Source organism: Neolamprologus multifasciatus, chromosome 7, assembly GCF_963576455.1.
Source record: "Neolamprologus multifasciatus chromosome 7, fNeoMul1.2, whole genome shotgun sequence".
NCBI lineage: Eukaryota > Metazoa > Chordata > Actinopteri > Cichliformes > Cichlidae > Neolamprologus > Neolamprologus multifasciatus.
The window spans coordinates 13,545,181-13,560,054 of NC_140445.1; the positions used below are offsets into that span (position 1 = coordinate 13,545,181).

The following is a 14,874-nucleotide window of genomic DNA, read 5'->3' on the forward strand; positions in this document are numbered from 1 at the left end:
GTCCGTTCCAGTTTTACGACCCAGTTTTAACCCAGCTTTAGCTGTCAGGTAGGTGCCCTCACATTTGACTCCAGAATGCTTTGGTATACAGAGGAGCTCATGATGGACTCAATGACTGCAAGATGCCCAGGTCATGTGGCTGCAAAAAAAAAAGCCTAACTCATTACCCTTTCACCACTGTGCATTACATTAGGTATGAGGTATTTGTATACATATGCTGTGTTTCTTTTTCACCAAATGCGGTGATATGCATTATGGTCAAAGGTCTCTGCTTCAGTTTCATCTGTCCATTATTCCAGAAGGCATGTGATTCATTCAGCTGTGCTACCTTCTTTTTTAGAAGAGGTCGTCTGTTAATAAACCATAGTTGTTCAGTCTTTTTTGTAATTGTACTGTAATGAATTTCAATGTTCAACATGCTAACTGAGGCCTGTAGAGTCTGAATGTAGCTTTTGAGGGGGGGGGGGGGGGGGTTGCAATTTTTCTGAACATTGCATGGTTTGACTTTGTGTTGAACTTCTCAGATTGTCCACTCCTGGGAAGATTGTTGTGTTGTGTTATCATGCATCTGAATGCTCCACAGCAGTAAACTGCCAAAACATCTGCTTTTATAGCAGATGCTATTATACATGCTGAAAATCAGTTATTCAAGGGTATTTCATAAGCAGCAGCTTTTAATTAATTTGGAAACAGTAAGTGTGTACTTAGCCTTTCAGAGAACTGCACATAGTCTAATGTTTCAATCTGGAGTGGCAATAAGATAATCTCTAGCTTATTCCGCTGAAAAAACAAAAAATGCCATGTTAGTGGAAGTTATAGAAAGTAGATCAAAGAAAAATATAAATATATACAATTTTACTACAATAATACCACCACATAGCTGAAAGTGACATAAACTCTAACTTGCATGTATCAGTGCAACAAAGTTCATTGTTGCACTGACTTACATCTTTTCCTATTTTGACCGGCTCTACTGGGATCACAAGTGGGGCGTTCAGCATCTTTGTCATTATAGAATTCTCCCAGAGATTTCTATTAAGGATTCTTTAATTGGAATCTTTCTCTCTTCATCATCAAAACCAAATCAAAAACAGGGCTAGAAGACTCAGATTTTTGAAAATTTAAAGGGTTACCAAATGGATTCAAGCGATATCCTAGTAGCAGCACCATAGTGCTGTTTTTACTACTCCCTGTTTTCAGAAAGCTAAATAAACTGTCAATTTTGGCTTTCTCCAAAAGCAGTGTGTACTGTTTTACCAGCTGGGTTGTCTTTAAAGGATACGGCTTTGTTACATTACTGTCCTCTGTCAGCAGGACAGACAGCAGGTAAGTGGATTATATGTTTAAGCAATCAATAGCCAATCACTTAGGCCAGTGGAATAAAGCCAAGAGCCCTTGCTTGGTTGTGGATGGGGCTGAATAATTGTGTGTGTGTGTGTGTGTGTGTGTGTGTGTGTGTGTGTGTGTGTGTGTGTGTGTGTGTGTGTGTGTGTGTGTGTGTGTGTGCTGTTGAACTGCGTACTCTATATGCAGCACGCTTAAGGACATCCTCACTTCAGGACATTATGAAATCCATCAGGAGTGAATGATGTTGTGATTCATCCTTTTCTGCTCCAGCTGTCTACATCTAATAAATGAGAGAAAGCTAATGAGAACAAATGGTAATGAGGAGGCAGTGCAGAAAACTACAAGGCCATTCAGTTGCATTGTAATGCTGCTTCTGTCTCTGTTTTGCATGTCCTTCACTGCTACAGTAAAAGGTGAATCTCTTTGTAATACATGGACATGTTGAGGACATCCAGTCAAGGCACGCCAAGCGTTTGACAGCTCCAGTAATGTGAAACCTTTTAAAGATCTATTCTTTTAGTAGCCTGTAATTGTAATTAATTTATGAGGTAACAAAATGTCTTCTGGAGGAAAAAGTCATCCTGTTTAATAGTGTCTGTAATTTCGCCGCTCTCTCGTTACTGTGAAAAAGTGGCTGTAAAGATGAAATGGTCTGCTTGAAAGCAATTCAATTAAGTGAAAAAGAGATTCATCAGTAAGTTGTAATAATAAGAGAACAGAAGTCCATTACAGCCCTTGTTCTTGTCTTTAAGATGGTAAAAAAAAAAGGACAAGTCACACCTACAAACAAAATTGTGCAGATAACACAATTTTCATAAAACTACTGCAGCTATCATAACTTTCAGTTGCAGAAGGAAATATTTGGATTTGCAGTATTCTATGAGGTTCTGTGAGCCACTGTAAACGTTTGGAGGTCTAATTCATAATTGGTGATGACTCCAAACCAAACCCAAACTCTAACCCTAGGCAATCAGAATATATAATTTCTGATTTTATTAAATTGTTCTCCAGTGTCCTGGCCATCAGAAACCACAACAAGAAATACAACAAGTTGGAAAACATACTACACATAGCCATAGCACAAAAGTGATTACACTTTATTTAGGTAATGTAACACAGCAACCAAATAAGCACTGAACTCAACAGAGCAGTATGTGTCAGAAGTAACAACAGCAGTACTGTGTGATTTTTGTAAAAGTCACAGTGAGATATAGATGAAGGACAACCTGTCTGAGCTTGTAACATTTTTTTCTTTGCCTGAGGATAAGTTTTGTGCTTCTTGTAAGACTTCTTGAAAAACTTAGCAATGTCCACTTCTAGAGAAATATAATTAAAAAATATCCACCCATCCATCTGGGACTGTGGGAGTTAAAAAACCTCAGGCCTCAGTCACACAGGCATAGACACTAGTGTATGCGAAATCTCCCCTTGTGGGACTAATAAAGGTATCTTATCTTATCTTATCTTATCTTATCTTAGTCCATGACTCTCTGGCAACCACTTGTTTATTGGGACTGATGGTTGCCAGGTTTGTATGGAAAACATGGCTTAAGTCCTTTTGCGATGCTGCAGTAACAGAAAATATTGTCAAGGCATGCTGTGTGGTAGATGGAGAGCAGACCTGAAATGCAGAAACCCTCAGATAAAAGTAAACTCAAAGTGCAGCTTTTTTCTTGTTTTTATACTTAAGATGAATTATTCTTGAATGAAGATATTGATCTGACACATTTGTTTCTGCATTTTGCTTGTCAAGTTTCTTGCATCTTTTCTGCACTTCCTCTAATTTTGCTTGTTTTTCTTCAAGCTTTTCTTTCAGTTCTTTAGATGTTGCCTCCTGTGTTAGCTTTGCCTTGTGCATGTCTGTATTTCTCTGTTGTATTTTGTTGTGCATGTCTTCTAACTGCTGATTTCTCCTCTGGATTTCTTGACAGTGCTGGTCTTCATGTGTTTTCTTTTGCTGTTGCTTTTGTGTCTGCATGTCAGTGTTTTTGCACTTCAAGTTGTTAGAAAGTTCTTTCAGCTCTGTGTTTTTTCTCAGGATTTCATTGTTCCCACTCTGCATCTCTGAACATTGTTTTTCAGCTTTTTCCTTTTCTCCTTCCTGGTTAGTTGTTTTGTACTTCATTTCATTTTTCCTCTCAAAGTCCTGGAGAATAAGTTTTTCTTCTTTCTTTCTTGCTGTTGCTCTTTGTCTTGAAGCAACTCTTCATTATTTGCAGCACTCTGCATTTTGTCTCCATGTCTTGGAGTTTGCACTGCATGTCTTTCTGTTTTATGTCCTGTTCTTCCTTCTCATGAAGAATTTCTTTTTTTTTTTTTTCAGCGCTTCATCAGCTTTCCTTGGAGCTCCTGATTCTTCTTTTCCATTTCTTGGAGGCTTTTTCACATGGATCAGGTTGGGGGTTGAACCGTGAGTCAGAGAGAATGTCATTTTGCCCACACTGGCTTTGTGTGAAGACGCACTGATTTTCTCGCTCATGACTGTCTCATGCTGAGGTTGAGCGTTTGCAAGTCTGATTTTGATTCTGATTTTTTTCTTTTTTTGGCGGGGGGATTAAACAAAAAAACTTTTTATTATCGTTTAACACATTTTCCCACACATACACACAGGTCCCCCCAAACAGCTGTCTAAAAAGGTGCCATTTTTTGTCTAAAGAGTAAACTTTGTGGGTTAAAATGACAACAGCACATCATTATGAATTATTCCATAGTTTTAATTTCTATCTCAAATATCCCCTAAAAGAAAATGGATAACCAGTCTGAACACGGTGAGACAGAACATTGATTGAGGGTCGTCTCTAAAAATAAAAGAAATGTAACAGTGTTAAATTTAAAGAAAAGAAAAGAATAAGGACAAACTTTTTATTGTTTTTGATTTAATAATAGTGAATGTGGAGGTTAATATAACTTTATAAAACACAGAAAAAGTGGTTGATACAAAACTAAAAACTGAAATGTTCTCTGCATTTAAAAATCTCATTACACTAAAAAGTGGTGCACTTTCATATACCTGCATTTACAGTGTTGGGAAGGTTACTTTTAAAATGTATTCCATTACAGAATACAGAATACATGCCCCAAAATGTATTCTGTAACGTATTCCGTTACGTTACTCAATGAGAGTAACGTATTCTGAATACTTTGGATTACTTAATATATTATCATGCTGTTTACAACTACATGAATGTACTATTGCTGTGATTTATTACTGTTACTGAAGGTCCGCGGCTCCGAACCGTACTAAAGGGACCTCTGGCTAATACGGTGGGTTCTGTGTCAGGCTCGTAGCCGAAAACTAGCTTTACTTTGTTGTCTGGGTCAACTTTGCTAGCGAGAGACAGAGAGAGGCGTTGAAAGGCTGCTCCAACGGAACTTATTGTTTTTGGAGGAAAACACGAACACAGTGTACAGTCGAGTCTTAATAGCTTACTTACAACTGGGCTCGTCAGGCACTCTTCTTGGCTGCAGTGGTTATTATTATATTTACATGCTTCCAGCTCCCGTTTTTGCTCGATGACAGCTCGTACTTTTCCTTTTTCTCCCTCCCTCGCTCACAGACACATAACGTGTATGGCAGTCCATTCTCCCTGCAGCACAGACTACACTGCCCATGATGCTACATTCTTTAGAGCTATACCTGTAGCCTTCTGCCTATTAGCTTAGCACAACAACAACAAAAAGGCCTCTCTCACCCAGGAAACACGCAGAGAGAGAGCGTCACCCTGTAACCATGGCAACCGTAACGCTGCCGCCTGGAACAACAGAACGTAGCTGTCAAACAAAACCCAAACAGTCCTGACCCGCGACAATATGAAACAGGGAAGTACCGCCGTGTAATCCATTTATTTCAACAAAGTAACTGTATTCTAAATATCACCTTTTTAAACGGTAACTGTCACGGAATACAGTTACTCATATTTTGTATTTTAAATACGTAACGGCGGTACATGTATTCGTTACTCCCCAACACTGCATATTTGCAACCAATTTCACATGGCAGTAGCAAGCAACCTGCCATGTAGTTGGTCAGAGAATACATGTTATTCTTTAGCAACGAATGGTTACCATGGGGTCACTGACCAATACTGGGAAATAGTAACTGATTTCACAGCAATTACCAGCAACCACTCACAATCGGTTGGGGAAAATTCATTTTTCCCTATTGAATTGATCTAATGCTGATTGGTTTAACGGTTGGGTTGAATAATACAACAACCTGCTAGAGCAGAAACCTTCAGTAAAGGTGAGAGGATTGAAATTGTGAGTGGGTTTAAATACCTTGGGATGATTCTTGACTCAAATATCAGTAAAAATCACATTAAGAAGAATGATCAAAACTATTAAGTATAATCTCATCAATTTTAGGTGCATTAGAGGCTGCCTCTCAATGCAGTACTCAGTGCTGCTAAGACATTCATGCACGCAATTATTTCTAATATGTCAGATTGCATCACATGTTGGGGCCGAGCTGAGGAAACAGTCATTAAACAGTGGATTCTTTTGTACCGTGACTGGATAGAATTCTTGTCTGCACTGAATCCAAACCACACTGAGGCCCATGTGAACCATACATTTCTGGGCACTTATCAAAATACAGGTATATTTACATATTCCTGTACTCTGTCAGTATATGAAATAAATTCATCTTAGACTTTTAGATCTGAAATGGAAACATTTCATAAAATCTGACAAAGCAACTCATGCCCATGTAACTCAATTCTATGACTCGTTCCAGTTTGAGGTAAAACGCAGCTTTTCTGAGGGTTTTTTTTTTCTTTTTAGTTTAACCTTGGTGGTAGTTGTAGTCTTGGCCTTAATTTATTGTTTACACTGGTGTCCTTCAGTGCACTCAGTTTCTAGAGAATTGCATTCATTCCTTTTCAGCCCTATCCAATTGCTGTGGTATTGGAAATTTCACAGGCAGGCCTTTGTTGGACTTAATATTTGGCAAAATGAATATGTTATTGCTCATATCCCAACACCCGGGCAGTTCTCTGCATCACCCAGCACTGGCTGGCATCTCTGCTCTGGCATGTCATTTTCAAGGTGTGTCTAAGTAGTCTCAACTATGATCCATAAATATACCAGCAACAAAAAGAACATAGCAACACTGCTAGACAAAGACTGCTCTGTGTTACTTTATCAGCTTAGTATGTTAAAACAAAAGCACTTGCTAATTTTGTTCTGGTGTAACACAAGAAGAACTGTTTGAGAATATTGTGTTCATACAGAGGGAAAAAAGAGAGGAAGCGCTGTAATAGGGAAGAGAAAGACTTGGTCTATATGAAAAATAAATCGTATACAGTAGCTGTGAAATATGATCAGTGACATGAGGACTTTAATCTAAGCAAAGCATATTAAAGGAGAAGGAGCCCTGATTCAGCAGATGTTAAAATACCAATTCACATTTTTCTGCCTTAAAACAATACCCACATGCACATATGTACATCAAAAGAGTTATTGGTGACTGTAATTCTTCCTCCTGTCTGTGTGTTGTGTAGAAATCCTTTCTAATTTGCTCATATACTGACTGATGTATTGTGTTCACCACTTTAGTTCACAGCTAAAGCTAATAATTAATAGATTCATAGTTTTACATTTTAGCACCAATTCCAGTAATGGCTCAGTTAGACTAGAGCTAAAACAGGAACCTCTTAGGAACAATTGGTAATTGCTTGGTGATTGTGTTGAATTTTTTGCTATCAGCGACTGACGGCAAATAGTTGGGATGAAACAACTTATTGACCAGAGGCTGAGCGTGCAACACCTTCAACCTCTGGACGACCACTTTCAGTCTTAAGGTTGCCAGGTGGGAGGCAACCTATCTCCAAACAACTGCAAACTGACTCGAAGTGACTGCAATCACTATATATTTAAACTCTTTGAGGTTTTGCTAGACATGGAAAGGAAACAATTAATGTGAAGTTCTGTATATGAAGTAACAGATTTGGAAACATAACAAAAATTGCAAAAGATTTGCTGTACTTTCTTTCCAGTTTTACTTAGTTCAACCACAAACTGATGCATATACGTTGCTTTGAGGATGGCAGCTGACTGCAAGTGGTTGCAGGTGTAGTCCCGTGCTTTCAAGCAACCATTTCAAAAGCAACAAGATCACAAGTCCAATGCACATGCTCACAACAGTTTTGGTCCTGTCGCCGTTTTCTATAGTGTGACTGTAGTTTAATAGGTTTGTGCCAGATGTCATACTCATGTCTATTACCTTGCATAGATGCACTATGATATTACTATTTAAGCCTTGAATTTAGCCATTTTGGCACTGGCATTTTGTTTTCTTGCTTAAAAGAGGACATGACTATATTTAAACAACAGGGTAATGCTGTCCTGCTGTCCTGTTTCACAAGTGTTGATGAAGTGATTCTCTGTGATATCACAACCTCAAAAGGTTGCTACTTGCGCTCATCCTTCTTTTCATTACATTTTCCCAAACAGTAAAATTCTGCTTATAACAACATCCGTATTAATTACATAATTTATAATTGGAGTGTCTGATTTACTGCAGAAACAACATTTTCCTTATTATTCTAACATCACACAGTACCAGGTTATAGATATTAAATTGCAGTTTAAACAGCTAGAGACATTTGGCTGTTAATATAACATAACTGTTATGTAATTAGGATCCTGGATGGAGGACATTCTATTCTAACAAAACACTATTTTACACAAATAAACATTGTGCACTTTCAGAAAACAATCTTGCTTCTGAGCATTGTAAACCAATGCACTGTGCGCTGTTGTCTGGTTATCTTTTAAATTCATGGATCTGATAAAATTTCATTTTGGTATCTACTATTACACTATTTCACCTTCACAAGCAAACCCTGTCTGAGGAGGAAGAAAGAATTTGTTCCTAAACCCCATATTCCAAGTTTCAATGATACATGTTTAATTAAACTAACTTAAACTGCAGAGTCCTGATACAACATAAGCTTTCATCACTGACAGTGAAATTACTTTATCTGATGTATGGACAAGAAGAGCAGTCTGAGCACCAGCAAATCTTTCAGTGTAGTCATGGGTATGCAAGCGCTGTATTAGGATAGAGTGAGAAAATTTTGAATTTGTCCTTCAACAATAAGGTGCAGACAAAAAGCTGACAGCAGAGACAAATGAACTCACTGCTCTGTCCTTGGACGTCTGGGAATTGCCAGAGCTTAACAATGACACTCTGCTGTGCCTGTACAAACCATCTCCTCTTTGATCTTGCATTTTTCTTCTGGCCATTGCACCCAGAGGAGTTAGCTATAGAGGGAGGACTCATGGTCACAGTAACACACATGTGTTCTCTTGCATAGCTATTCAACACATGAGAAAGCAACTGAGACAACTTGCCACAGTTCTTCTGTCTTGTCTCCACATGTAATCCCAGACTGACTCCATCAAGCTGAGATAAGGGCACTGAGGGGGCCAGACCAGGTCTCCTTGTATTTTTCATTGCTTGAGATAGTTGTTTATCTGACTTTGGATTTGTCATTGTAATAAAGACTCCATACAGACTTTTGGGAATGATCAGATGCCCCCAGTGGTTTTGCAATCTAGAAATCTAAAGAACCTTGCTTTCTTATGGGCTTTACGGTAAATCCCTTCTTTAATGTCATAAATACAAGTTACATGGAAAGAGAAGAACAAAACACCCTGGTTCCAAAATGAATGTTTAATTTAATTTGTCATGTCTTTAGACATTAGAAGAATTAGCTTGTCATTTTTAATGCTTACACCCAAGGGCAGAAGGAGAAGGCAGTGGAAGAGCATGATAATGCCATTACCTTCCCATCTCATTCCTCCGGAATCACATGATGAGCAAAAGAGGGGTATTTTCTACTTGAAGTTGGGTGCAGTGACGCAGAGAGATGCTAAATATTCTCTACCTTGTCTTTCTCTCTGGCTTCTCTTCAAACATAAATTACCGATTTACTTGGCAAGCAGAGTCCTTGTAAAGAACTAATTTATCTGAGGAGTGTCTTCAAGGCCAGTGTGGCCATTAGAAATTAGAGCGAAAGAGCATGAGAGTATTACAAGGCTTGTTTTATGACGTACTCAAGAAAAAAGTGAATCTCTCGTTACATTTCAGAATATCTCAGTTATTAACACTGGCATGTTTAATCGTGAGCAAGACCCAGAAGCACAGAGTCGGTCAGGCCACTGCATCACCTGTTTTCAATTTTCAGCAGCTTGGGAAGAGCTGGCCTCTTAATGTAACATTAACTGTACGTCTCGTTTCATATTGAAATTTAAGCATAATCCCACAAGTCCAGTTAAAAAAAAAGTGTGCTGCTCCTGGTCGCACACGGCAGCTGATCATTTTTGGGTTAAGTGTTTGAACAGTTCTGTTTTCAACAAGCCCTGACTGCTCCAGTGATGACCCGAGCAGGACAATGAAAAAGAAATGTGTCCGGATGACTGAGCTGTCTCTGGTTTTTACCCCAGCATTAAAAAGTTGTTTTTCTATTTAATATTTTGTGAAGTACGCAATCATAGCAGAAAGTTCACTGAGAAAATCAATACTTCTCGTAACTGTTCATTAAATGTGTAATGATGTTTTTACACCTGCTCTGTGGACTGTGCCAGACTAGTGGCACAGTGTTTCCAGTTCCAGCTAGCTGAGCCACTAACAGCTGTAGATTCATATTTGTCTTACGGAAAAGGGTGGTATCAATTGTCCATTCTAGGCTCTGTGTCCACAGCCATACATTTTTTAACTGAAATCCCCCATGACCTCAGTTTTAGAGGGCTTCTCTCAAGCGCTGTAATCATTGCTAGGCTACTTCTTCAGTGTTAAGTTGCAATTTACTGGCTCCTCAGTGACAACTACAATCAGTTTCTTCTTTGCAACTGTTGAGAGCTGATATTCTAAGACCTACCCCTTCTTGATTTTGATTGGTAAGTAAGAGCACTTTGGTGCTCTAGTTGTAAGCACAGAAGCTCCTCCCACCTGCTGTTCCTTCTACCTGCTCCTTGCCAACCTTCTGTTAGCAAGAGCTGCCAAGAAAGCTGGCTTAAAGACAGGGGGAAAGGGAGCTAAAATGTTTTTTTTTCTCCAGACAGAGGATGAGCTAAGGGACTGCACCAATGCCCAGTACAAAATAGATGAATTTTATTCATGCAAACATACTTAAAAATTTGGAAATTTGCATATTAGGATACCTGTGAAATGTTACTCCCTGTTGCTTGGGTTTGAATCATTCTTTCATTCATTTTTCATATCCAAAGACCCACAGAATGTGGTACTTTCTGTTGTTTTAACTGGCTATAACCATGAAGCAGTATTCCAATGGTAAAGACCCATAATATATAGCTGATTTGGAGCATGTGCATTCGTTGATCAGCCTCAACATTAAATCCAGAGCCAGGCTGACTGACTAAAACATTTTACATAGCAATACTATATTCTGTTGAGGTTCATGAAGGTCATAGCATTCATTTGACATGTACCGCCCACCTACACATTGATGCTGACCATCAAACACCTTCCCTGACTGCACAAGTGTTCCCCAGAAGTGATAATGGGTCCAGACACCACAAAAACTATCTAGGAAAGGCTTGAGTAACATGACAAAGACCATCACCGTCAAGCCAAAAGAAGCCACACTTGCCTGTCAACATCCTTGTGCCAGAAACCACAGGACACTCAGCTTTTCCGTATCCATACCCTGACTTAAATGATATTAGGCAAGCATTTTTTTGTGCAAGTATTGTTGTGGTCTGGTGGACTGGCTGAAAGCTAAGTGAATAGTAGGGTGTCCACACAAGAGATTTACTTGCATATTTGTTCAAACTAAATCTGAAGAAACACTTGAATGTGGAAGTCAGCCATAGCACCAGTGCAAGCAGAGGATGGATGAGCTGTCCAAACACGAATAGTTGATGCCAGATGGAAAGAAGAGAGTGGGCACATACACCAGGTTTTATACCCCTTCCATGTAAGCAAGAAAGGCCTCACAAACTGCATTAGAGTATCAATTTATCCTGAAAAATGGCTCCTTAGTGATACATTTGTTTAAAATCAAACAGAACAGAGTCATTACAGGCTGTTTATGATTGGTATTTATTTTTCTAACAAAGGCTCACATTTAACTGTAAACAGAAAATACAAAGTCATATAAATGAACATTACATGTAAGGTTCACTATTTTTTTCCTCCTGATGAGTTCAGGTGAAGCTGTGAAGAAGCCGTTTCCTCACAGAAAACGGGAACATCATGTTTTCGGCTCAGCATCCTCATTTGTAATGTTCGCACCAGGAAATGGTTCAACGAAGCCGGGTTTGAAGCAATGAAAAGGTAGACTGCCAGGATGCTGTACGGCCAGTTTCGGTTTTAGTCACATGGCTTCGGCACGACCTATGACCTTGTGACCTCACCTCTTGGCCTTCTTTTCTTTCAGGATCTTCTTGCTCTCCTCTCTCCTGCGTTTGTTAACGGGGTTGCGTGGGTCATAGATCTCAAAGGTGTCCTCATCCTGCATGTTGGCATCCTTGACTTTTCTGCTTTGCTCATCAAACTGCAGAACATGGGCCATCCTAAATCAGACAAAGAGAGGTGGAGAGAGTTCAAAGAACAGCAGGACAGGATCCACTAAATCACTGCTCCATGGAACCGTTACCTAGAGGCCAGTTTCTCCTTTGCTTTGAGAAGTTTCATAACAACAAACCCAATAATTAGTTGAAGCAGGGGAAAATAACTATTTGATCTCCTGCTGAATTCATAAGTTTGCTCACACAAAGAAATTAACAGTCTTTAATTTTTATGGTTGTTTCATTTTAATGGAAAGAGACAGGATATAAACCAAAAATACAGAAAAAAATATTACATAAAAATTATAAATGGATTTACATTTCATTGAGTGAAATAACTACTCGATGCCATACAACCCAGCTAGAATTTGGGCTCCTGCAGATCGGCTCTGTGGCTGTGTGGGAAAGAATCAATTACAGATACTCCTGATAGGTGGCTGTATCTCAGGAGGTAGACAGAGGTCATCTACCAATATGAAGGCTGGTGGTTCAGTCCTTCGGGCAAGACTGAACCTTTAGTTGCACTCCAATGTGATCATTGGAGTGTGAAAACATGTGAATGTTAAATAGAAAGCATTTAGGCATAGAAAATAGTGCTTGTATGAATGTGTTTGAATGGGTGAATGAGCTTTGAGTAGAATAGAAAAGCCTATAAAACATCACCATTAGGGAAAACCAAAGAGGGTGGCAGGAACAAGTCTGTAGACCTACACAGGTCTGGAATGGATTACAAGATCAAGAAGCTGGTTGAAAAGGTGCAAACTGTTGACCATCAATCGTCCTTTGGTCAGATGAAACCAAAATCGAGCTCTCTGGCAGATAATTACACACTAATCAACGTATATTTTGAAGCTACAACATTATTTTATCTATTTAATGATCTGAAAAGATTACTTAATGAACCTTTAAACCCAGTTGAAATGTTAAATCAAGACTAAGAGTCTAATTTGTCAATATAATAGTGTTCTTTAAACAGTAGCTAAAATGACTTAAATAGATGCTTTAAAATCACCAGTGTTTCTTGACATTAAGCCTATAGTATTGTGTTTATTTACCTAGTGTGGCTTACCCTCACTGTGGCTTTCTAAAAAACCAGATAAAAGAAGGAGGGCATTTCCCAACAAAAAAAAATTCCAAGGTGAAGTCCAAGGGGGCTTAACCCTAGTGACTCTGGTGGTCTTTGCTACAGTTTTTCCACAGACCCACACATTAGCACTCTAACACAAAGAATTGTTGTTGTGAACCTGAATTCACACAAGTGTACATCATTACAATGTTTTAAGCATTTCAAGCATCACTTCACATGTTAACTTGTGCCTAATTATGGCCTCACAGGGTTGCTGCAAATGTGGCTTTACACTGTAACTGGTTCAGAACTGGTTGTGTGATACTCAGATACCTTTATAAATTATTACCCCCCATCTCCCCCCTGGTGCTGGTACTGGAATTGGGGGAAGGGAAAGTAAAATATAAACCACACACACACCATTTTGTGATTAGACTACAACTTGGGTTTAAATGTATCTTAAGTTATGTTATTTGTTTCTTTAAAAAAAAAAACCTTTCCTATTGCTTGTTAAGGCAAATTTTTTAAAAGTATAGTGCTTTATTTAATTTTTAAAAAAATCTATTAGACAACCTGTCATAAAAAGAAGACGACACAACTTTTAGAAATCTGTCAAAAACTGGTTTAAAACTTGAGATTTAATTAGGGAAATAAACTGAATTCATGTATGAAAACCCAAACTTGAGCTGGTACACATATTATGTGCATCATTTGAGTCAATCCTTCGATGAAAAATACCAACCAACATTACATGGTGGAACAATTGTGGTGCCCAACTTCTATTTACAATCAGCTCATGCTATGCTTGTCGTATGAAACCAGAGCACCAGATGGAAATGCAAACGTAGTTTTGTTCATACCTAAAATAAGAAAATCTTTAAATGTTTCCTTCAAAGTTCACGATCAACAGATTGTTTCAGTGTGTTTCCACATGCCTGTATTAAAAAACAAAACTCCATGCTGTAAACTTAAACAAGGGTTGTTCTAGCGTGCATGACCTCTTCTACGTGTCTGTGCGGTTAGGGTGTTTTAGTATGTTGGTGCGATCTGGATTTTCTCCTGTGTTCATTTGAAATCGGCAGGAGTTGTGACAGCTCATCTAGAATGTCACGGTTAGACTCTGGCAGGCCCTGAGGACTCCTGCTGCGTGAGCATGCCGCCTCTGATAATTTGTCTAGCAGTCTCTGTGATGACAGTCTGCCGGTCATACAGCCTCAGAGTCATCCAGCTCTGAAACATGATGTGGAAAGGCAGCGTTCGGGGCTTATCAAAACCGCTGTGCTGCCATAATGTGAGTCTACAGAAGCTTTTCCTCTATTTATTTGTCTTGCATTCTTTTTACTCAAGCAGGGGGTGGGATTTACTGAATATGGAGGAATGGTGAAAGCAATGGAGGGCTCTTTGCTTTGAGAGAGTGGGCTCTGAGGTTGTGTGTTAGCAAAGCAGAAGGAGTTGGGGGAGGAGGGGGCTGTAGAGGGAGAGTCAGAATTTGGAGACACAGACACAGATGGAATAGTTTACCTCCTCTGGCCCAGACTTGACTTCCAATGTCTGACCTGTTGTAACCCACATTCTGTTCGCAGTACTCCTAGAGTGGCACAGACTTCCCCACTGGTGTTTTTCTAGGACTGCTATGCTACTGCCCCGTCCCTCCCTTCTCACCATACCTGGCAGGGGCAACACCGTGAGGTGTCTACAGCCGGGAGAGGCTCCAAACGCCAGCCAAGGCTTCTCTCAAATTCATTAGGGCCCCCACATATGCACGCTGACACACATACGCACACACAGACTGAACTTCAAGGGGGCTTCTGGAGACTAATAGGAACTACAGATTTTGTTATTCTAAATCTCTTGCACACAGACACTTTGCTCACGTTCAAACACATGGTATTCATTTCAAACCCTCACTCTGTGCAGTTAGACTT

The 14,874-nt window shown here is 39.3% G+C and overlaps 1 protein-coding gene across 1 annotated transcript in view; it reads right to left on the reverse strand.

The window, feature by feature from the left end:
- Positions 1-5,343: 5,343 nt before the first annotated feature.
- The window catches only part of cwc27 (CWC27 spliceosome associated cyclophilin), a 37,856-nt gene continuing 28,325 nt past the window's right edge, over positions 5,344-14,874 (reverse strand). Inside the window, exon 14 of the mRNA XM_085168603.1 lies at positions 5,344-11,889. Within this exon, the coding sequence (XP_085024729.1) occupies positions 11,727-11,889 (163 nt within the window). The 3' untranslated portion in view covers positions 5,344-11,726. The remainder of the gene's footprint in view (positions 11,890-14,874) is intronic.